This window comes from Capsicum annuum, chromosome 8 (genome assembly GCF_002878395.1).
Source record: "Capsicum annuum cultivar UCD-10X-F1 chromosome 8, UCD10Xv1.1, whole genome shotgun sequence".
Lineage (NCBI taxonomy): Eukaryota > Viridiplantae > Streptophyta > Magnoliopsida > Solanales > Solanaceae > Capsicum > Capsicum annuum.
In genome coordinates, this window is record NC_061118.1 from 13,305,682 (window position 1) to 13,314,696 (window position 9,015).

A 9,015-nucleotide genomic window follows, 5' to 3' on the forward strand; every position below is an offset into this window, starting at 1 on the left:
ACAAAATTGGTAGCATGTCATGCTAAAGTATTAAACTATTATCGACATGTTCCTGATCGTCTCTTATTTGTTCTCTATTTAGGTTGATCACTCCAGTCATTCGTTTTTCTTTTTCAAATGTGCCTCTTCTGTTTGTTTCAGATTTTGTCCTGATTTTGAAATCCCTTGTAGATTTTTTTTTTTTTTTGGGAAGTGCATTTCTATCAACTTCATACAAGGGGTCATTAGTGAGAATAATGCAACTAGTCTCAGTTGCTGCGCTTCTCGCAGTCCTTTTCAGTGATGTGTCTTGTTTCCTTTTCGATCTTCAGATTTGCAGCATATGGAGCGACTAAGCGCAGTGTGGTGCACTTAACCAAATCATTGCAGGCATGTACTCTTGTTGCAGACCTAAAATATATAAATAAAATGTTTCGTCTCTAATGGTTTGTGCTTTTATTAGGCAGCTCACGCAATTCAATCTTTTATTAGAATAGATAGACATCATGATTTCGAGTCTCACCATTACCTACCAGCAAAATATATCCATGTGCTTGGGCAAAAAAAAAAAGGAATCTGGCACGTAAAAGAGGACATGTTACAGAACTACAATAAAGAAACTTCTCTCTTAACAATTTAAACATATTCCCTCCCCCTTCTCCCTGGTGTTTGTCGAACTCTATGCTGGATAATGTACATGAGGCACACAATTCAATGCACTCCTTCCAATTTTTGTGGAATCATTCACCATTTGTTTGATATTAAGAGGCATTGATTTTGCTAATTCCGAGTCCCAGGATGATCAATTGTTCATGTAATCTGAAAGTTCTTATCACATGCCTGGGCTTGGTGCCCTAATGTTGAATGATTAGAAGGATATCACTCAAGACTAGTTAAGGACATAAAATATCACGGATTAGAGCAGATACCTATATCTTCTGATTTTATTTTCCTTTACAGCTGCTGTACCATAAATAAATGGAATTACATAAATCTTGAAATCATAAGATACAACTTTATTATATAAGAATGTTAGTCAACATTTCACAAAGCATAAAATCTGCAATTGGAAGAGTTGAGTGCTCATCTCGGAGACAACCTTTCTACCTCATCTCTGAGGCAGAGGTACGGTTTGCATACGCTCTACCCTCTCCAGACCCCACTTTGTGGGAATACTCTGGTTATGTTGTTGTTGAAGAGTTGACCGCTGGCATGGCCTTCTTCCGAAATGTGTGTCTAATTTCTTGATGAATTATTACAGCATAGATTTTCTTGATTTCTTTGCAGGCAGAATTGGAAATGCAGGATGTTAAAAATATTATAGTGCATAATCTGTCGGTATGCCCTGCTTCATTTATCTTGTGATCTTATAGTGTCTTTGATTATTGGTAAGGTTGCTTGCCTTTTTTATTTGAACTAATTTTGATTACTTTGTTTTACCCTTTTATTCTGAAATGGGTAGTATTTACATTTCTTTTACTGAATATTGAACACATTCTGTTTTTCTGATATGCATTTAAGTTCCTAATAATAACGAGGATAAATCATCCCTTAGGTTGTCATGTTTGAGATAGAAGATTCAAAAAATATTCCAGCTTACGTGTTATTAAACTCTTTAATAGTTATGACTAGTTCATGATTTATGACATTGATAGGTTCTTTACTTTTTGGTATACTTCGTGTATATATGGCTGACTTTGGCCTTGTGATTAATGAAATGTTTACCTGATTAAAAAAAAAGATTTATGACATTGATATGTGATAGTATTGAAGCCTGAGTCTCACTGTCCTTGGGACGATTCCGCAAAAACTGCAATTCCACTTATAGTCAACCATAAATTGTTGGCGTATTACTTTGGGGCCTCCCTAAATTTTATATCTTTAATTCATAGCATACCTAAATTATATTTGGTCATAACTACACCTTTCTATATTTTGCTATTTGGTAGCTTTCACTCCCTGAACAACCTTGGTCCCATGTGATATTTTTTTTAGGAATCAACAACAACAACAACAAACCCAGTGTATTCCCACCTAGTGGGGTCTGGGGGGTAAGATGTACGCAGTCCATACCTCTACCTCTGATGAAGTAGAAAGGCTGTTTCCGAAAGACCTCCGATTCAAGGCACGAGATACCACACAAACACATAGTAAAGCACAGAAGCAGATTACATAACATACATACGGCACCCATAAGTATTATAAAACAGAGGAAAGCAGAGGAAAGCACACAGATTCGTAATAAAACATGGAACACGGAACACGGAATCAAAACAAGAATAAAACCCCCACCAAGTAATTCCCTACACTAGTGACCCAAACTGGCCCTAATCCTCTGCCGTAATTCGCGTCTTCCAGATCTTCCTATCTAGGGTCATGTCCTCGGTGAACTGTAACTGTTCCATGTCCCGCCTAATCACCTCACCCGAGTACTTCTTCGGCCTACCCCTACCCCGCCTAAAACCATCCAACGTTAGCCTCTCACACCTACGGACCGGGGCATCCATGCCCCTCCTCTTCACGTGTCCGAACCATCTCAATCGTGCTTCCCGCATCTTGCACTCCACTGAAGTCACACCAACCTTCTCCCGGATAGTCTCATTCCGAACTCTATCCCCTCTAGTCAGTCCACACATCCAGCGCAACATCCGCATTTCTGCCACCTTCATTTTTTGGATGTGGGAGTTCTTAACTGGCCAACACTCCGCTCCATACAGCAAGGCCGGACGGACTACCACCCTGTAGAATTTGCCTTTAAGCTTGGGCGGCACCTTTTTATCACACAGCACCCCCGACGTGAGTTTCCACTTCATCCATCCCGCCCCAATACGGTGCGAGACATCCTCGTCAATCTCACCGTTACTCTGGATCACGGATCCAAGATACTTGAACTTATCCCTCTTACATACCTCCTGTGCTTCCAGCTTCACTACTACCTCATTCTCCCGCCTCACGTCATTTAGGAATAATATATATATTTTAATCGTTGTAGTTTCATTAATTATTTTGGGTCATATTTTCAGACCAAATTGTAACAAACATATCTGAAAGTCCACTATTTAGGCTAAATATTTTATTTGGATATGCACAAAGGAGTTTCATCCAAGGGCTCTTTTTTATACATATTTGGCCCAAACACAAAGAAATGCACAGTTGAACAAATCCTCGTTTCATCTAAATATGAAATAAAATAAAATGCATGGTTAAAAGTACATTATTTTAGCTAAAACAATTTATTAGCATAAACATAATGGACTTCTAGGAATTATTTTTACAATTTTTGCTAGAAAAAGAAAAGGCATACAACTGGAATAAATAGTAGTCATAGTATTGCCGTGGTTTCTTATCCTTCGATTTCTATTACTATCTGTTGATTTCTTGTACCCGATTGTCGTATGGTTTGTTGTAAATTTTGTTCTATTGCTATATGTTGTTTTTGTTATTAGTTGTTTCTTGTACCCTGTTTCTTCTTTCGCTAGACTGCTTTGGACTGTTCTTTTTAGCTGAAGGTTTATCAAGAACAACCTCTCTACCTCTGAGGAAGGGGTAAGCTCTAAGCTCTGCTTACACTTCACCCTCCCCCCACTCCACTTTGTGGGATTACACGGGGTTTGTTGTTAAGTAGTCACATCTAAAGAAGAAATTAAAAAATACAAAGATTATGTAATATAAGTGGTATGTTAATAAGAATTAAAAAGAAATCCACAGCTGAAATAAAGGAACCATTATATATGATTATGTGGCAACTAACAATCGATATTTCATTAACCTTGCACACCAATAAATGTGTATATCCACTCTCTTTGCTATGTCGGCGTCTAGGGTTGGGAAGCTACCAAATAGCCAAGGGGAGAAATTAGGACCAAAGATAACTAAGATATGCACTGAATAAAAGGTATTAAGTTCCGGGGGTGGGGGGCTGGGGTGTTGTGTTGTGCGTTAGTTGTTTATTGATGGTGCTCAAGCAATAAAATTATGCCTTTATTATCTTGCCATCTTGATAACTTCCTTGAATAGTTTGCATCTTAATGATAGGTGATAAATTGTAGATACTTGATTGTCTCAATTGTGGTGCAAATTAAAGCTTTTGCGTTGAGAACATGATAGATTCCAGAAATATGACGACGATGTAGGCTGCTGATTTTGCATATTGGGTAGATTGCAAGATCCACCGACCTAATTTTTAATTTTATTTCATAAACTTATTGTGGCAGTCAAAGTTGTATTGCAAAAACGTATATATTTCTTATATGTGGCAATTGGACTGAAGACCTATGTAACTTAAGTTGAGATCTATAAATGTTTACATTGAGAGCACTAATACATAAAATACTTTGTTACTATTGTTTTAGGGATTTTTATTCCAGGTTTTTGAAATTACGTTCTATATATTCTAGAATATGCTATTTTTATTTGGACTCTCAATGTGACTATGCTTGACATCTCTTTATTTCTCTATCATTTGTCTCCATTCAATCCTGTCTTTATCTGAACCCACATTCCACTCACTTGCAGCCTGGGATGGTCACAACTGATCTTTTGATGTCCGGTGCCAACACGAAGCAGGTAGAATGCTGACTAGGTGTTCCTTATGTTCTTTCATTTGGGGTCTGCCTGTTCTGAAAAAGAAAATGTTAAAACGGCTTTAAGCTTAATGCAGGCCAAGTTCTTCATTAACATTTTGGCAGAGCCAGCAGATGTGGTGAGAATTCCAATACCTTAAGTAGTCGTTGATTTTCTATTTGTTGCCTCGAAAATTAAATTTTTCCTTGATCTTAGGCAGATCGAAAGTTTCACCAGGAACAGCTTAAATCAATATGAAATCTGTTGTGTCCTCACCCCTATCACACTTCTCTGTATCCCCCCTGCCTCATCTTATGCTTCTATTTTACAGGTTGCAGAGTATTTAGTCCCAAATATAAGATCAATACCGACCAATGGATCAACAAAGGCTACTTACATACGTTTCCTCACGGGATTAAAAGCCTATTCCCAAATATTTTCAGTTAAGTGGAGCACTTTTGCTACTCTAATTTCCTTCACCTCTTTCCACCTGTGCCCGACACAGTCACATCTGATTTCTTTCTAATGATATCATGGTTTTGTATTGCCTCACAGAGGATCGCGTTTGGTGCTAGAAGGAATCGGTATGTTCTTGAAGATTGATGGGTCCAAATGGATGGATAGGTCCAAATTTATTTCTTGTCTTGCTGATCACAATTTGTGTATGTCAATGGAAGCCTTACCATTTTTGACGAAGACAAAGCCATGTAAGATGTTGGGATGGAATGGCTGTATATTGCTTCTTATTGACCTACATAGATAAATAATCAAAAGAAATTTTCTTTTCACCAAATATCCATTTAAATGCTCTTACTCATTTTAGTACCAAATTTAGTGATAGTTTCTTCTAATGTAATTTTAATGCAATCTAGCTCTTCCGTTGGAGTTGCCATCTGTACATCCACTATTTCATGTTCTCATATTACGGAAGACGTGCATAGTCTAGCACATGTCATCTCCTTCCCAGCTCAGGTAATGTTCTACAAAGTTCTTAGTCAGTGAACTAGAAAATTTGAGGTGTAAAGAGGTATCTTTGATCAAAGTGCTTTGGAGGACTTCTTCCACCAAAGGAGCCACTTGGGAAGCCAAGTGTGACATGCTTGTGACGTACTCAAAAATATTGGCCACCACATGCATGACTTGTTTTACATTCTAGGAAAAAAATTAAGTGGAGGAATATATAACACGCGTTACTTTCTGAAGCTCTTTTAAATGCCTTTAGTTCTCACAATGCTTACTGTGGGTGGTTTTGATTTGTTGGTAGGCTATAAATGTGTGTTTGATGTGGGGATATGATGCATGTGTTTGAGGTTGATGTGAAAGATATTGTATTGTCTTTAGGCTTGAAAATGGTATCATTCAAAATCCACATTGTATTGTGGTCGCAAAAAGGGTGGTCGCAAAAAGGGTGGTCGTGCTCACAACACAACACTAAGGAGGTAGCCCAAGCTGAGGAAAAGGTTGAGTGCCGTCATAGCTAAGAAGAAATACGGAGGCAGCGTATAACTACTCCATCTGTTCCGTTTTGGGTGTGTTTTGGTATGGTGGAAAATATTTTTCTGCTCTCTTGTTTAGTTGTAATAAAATATTGAGAAAATATTTTTAAAGTAACTCATTTTCCTCCATTTGACAGAAAATGACTTTTGTGATGAGCCCAAGAAAGTCATTTTCTGAAAAATTTTGAGACGCTTATGCCCTCACCCCCACCCCTCTTCTCCACCCCCAACAGCGTTGAAGTCTTATTATCTAGAAACATATTTCACTGCGCTTCTCACCATTTTAGGTTTTTTTTCTCTCTCTATACACCCCACTCCCCACTGCAATTTTTCCAAGAATTTCAAAGGGTATGCTTTGTAAGTAATCTCTTCTATGGTGTTTGGTCAAGATTTTGTTCAAATTTTTCTTGTTTTGCTTGTTTGGATTTGTAATTTGAGTTTAATTTTGTTTGAAAGTTTTTGTCAAACGCTCCACCTTCTTTCACCCCTTCTTTTATTAAGTTTCATGATATTTTTGTCTTCTCTAAACAATTCTCTACTTGCTCTGCTGACTGCTCTTACTTGTTCTATTATAAGAGAGCTTAGTTGCATTGATACAAAGGAATTGATTAAAGGGGAACACCTGGTTGCACGTGTCAATCACCTTGACGATCATTTTCTTTTTCCTTTTTTTAGCATGATGACGGTGATTCAATATTTGCCTTATGTTAACTCATATTCACAATTACGTGGTTGATTATTGGGCAAATAATTACATTTAAAGATTTGATTTTCTAGTTATCAACTTTTAAATCTAGGTTTAACTTTCAATGCAAATTAGTAAGTTATTGTGAGGTAATTGAGCGATTAACAGTAGACTCAAGCTATATGAGTATCTTAAATTTTTTAGATTTGTATGTTTTTTCTCTATTATATAGTAAACGAAATTACATTGGTTACTACAACAGATGGATTCGACTAATCAAGATGAAGATGATGCAGTAATCGGAGTTGAAGCCACATTAGTTTTAGCTATCAGAGTAGCAATTACTGTTGCGTACGAATATCAAAGCAGCATTCCTAGAGAACCTTATATTAATAAAGATCAAGAAAGAGATTCTACAAGAATAGTATTTTGAATGGAAGTGATGTTCATTGTGTGGGTTAGATAAGAATGAGTAAGCATGTGTTTTATGAACTATGCAAAGCTCTTAGAAGAAATAGTTTGTTGTGTTCAACCAAAAATGTCTGTTCAAGAACAAGTATTGATATTATTAGAGATTGTTGGTTTTAATGAACGATTTTGAATGATTGGATCACAGTTTTATAGGTCAACTGAGTCTATGCATCAATGCTTCCACACTGTACTTCAAGCAGTTTTGAAGCTCTATCCAATCCTTATAACATCACTAGATGAAACTATCCAACCGGAGATAATGAACAATCATTGATAGAATCCCTGGTTTACCTTAAGTGACATGCTAATTTCATATTTTAAGTCATTTCACGGAAAATACTACATATTATTAACTTAAGTTGTATACATGATTGTGTAGGAGCAATAGATAGAACACGTGTGCCTGCATCTATTCCTATTGAATATCAAAATAGATTTCGTGGCTGAAAAGGTACAACAACATAAAATGTATTAGCTGCCATCAACTTTAATTTGAAGTTCGCATATGTGCTTGCTGGTTAGGAAGGGTCTGAACATAATTCTCGCATATTAAATGATGCGTTGGAGAGATAATATGATCTCAAAATCCCCCAAGGTATCTTATGGTCTCCAAATCCCCCAAGGTATCTGTAAGACCCCGCAACTTGTCTCCTAGTCTGAGCCTTAGAGTGTGTTCTGTGCAGTGAAAATTCAGTCCCAAAAGTTTGAGAGGTGTCTTCCCAAGTGTGAAATACTTTGGACCGTGTAGAATTTTCACTTCTGTGCAGTGAAATTCATGTAGAGCATTGAATAAGCTTTCTATCGATATCGAATTCGCCCAAATCCGATACTCGGGCAAAGAGTTAGAGCTATTTTAGGGAGATAGTGTGCCTCCTGGCACTTTAGCGCGTCGCAGAGCCAGCCAAAATGGAAATCGTCAAAGTCCAGTGAGCCTCTGTGATTATGGCGCGTCGAGCCAAGGCTTAATTTCAGAATTGTTAATTTTTAGTGCATCAATGCGATTCCACCGCGTCGCGGTGCCTTTCCAGTTCGCAACTAAGGTGGCAACGGGATTGCTACCGCGTCACGTCGTCATGCAGTTTTCCAATTGTCCAATTTCCAGTGAGCTGGCGCGATTATGGCGCGTCGTGCCAACATGTAAATCGGGATTTTTCAGTTTAATTTCAAGGGCTTTTTGGTCTTTTCCCACTCTTCTTCAGCCCCTATATGTACTTGATAAAAGGCTCTCAACCTCATTTCCCATCTTCAACATCAAAACTAGGGTTTTACAAAATCAAACCCTTATTTCTTCTTCAAGCAAAATCAATAGAGATCAAGAGAAATCAAGAATCTCTCTAAGAACTTTCAAGAAAAGAGTTTCCCCAAGGTATGTAGATGTTGATTCTTTGGTCCCTTTCATCCAAGAAGCTCAAGAACCCTTTTCTAAAATTCAAAGATATTGTGTTTATGGGTTTTAAGGATTCATGTGAGTTGAAATTGTTGTTCCTTCTATCATTGAGTTGTGATTCATGTTTGTTTACAAGACTTTCAAGCTTTGACCCTAGTATGTGAAATGATAGTATGCCAAGTGCTTGACGAGTAAGTTGTGACATGATAGTATGAAGTTTCCCCAATTATGTCCTATCCAATATATGCCAAGACTAATATACGTGCGAAGTACTTGATGCAAGACCTTGTTGAATGGAGTATGATCTAATAACATGTTTCCCTTACGCTATTATATGTCTATGATTCCTAACTACTTGAAGTGATGCCTTAGTGATTGTGATAGTAAATATATTGTTGTGATTCCTAAATGCTTGAAGTGATGCCTTAGTGATT

At 37.4% G+C, this 9,015-nt stretch overlaps 1 protein-coding gene across 1 annotated transcript in view; it reads left to right on the forward strand.

Annotated features, from left to right (window-relative positions):
* LOC107838960 (chlorophyll(ide) b reductase NOL, chloroplastic) overlaps positions 1 to 5,335 on the forward strand; it is a gene marked incomplete in the record, with an annotated part of 29,648 nt that extends 24,313 nt beyond the window's left edge. Inside the window, 6 exon segments of the mRNA XM_047395330.1 lie at positions 312 to 369; positions 1,267 to 1,317; positions 4,495 to 4,545; positions 4,640 to 4,681; positions 4,874 to 4,984; positions 5,098 to 5,335. Of these exon segments, the coding sequence (XP_047251286.1) occupies positions 312 to 369; positions 1,267 to 1,317; positions 4,495 to 4,545; positions 4,640 to 4,681; positions 4,874 to 4,984; positions 5,098 to 5,145 (361 nt within the window).
* Positions 5,336 to 9,015: the final 3,680 nt, after the last annotated feature.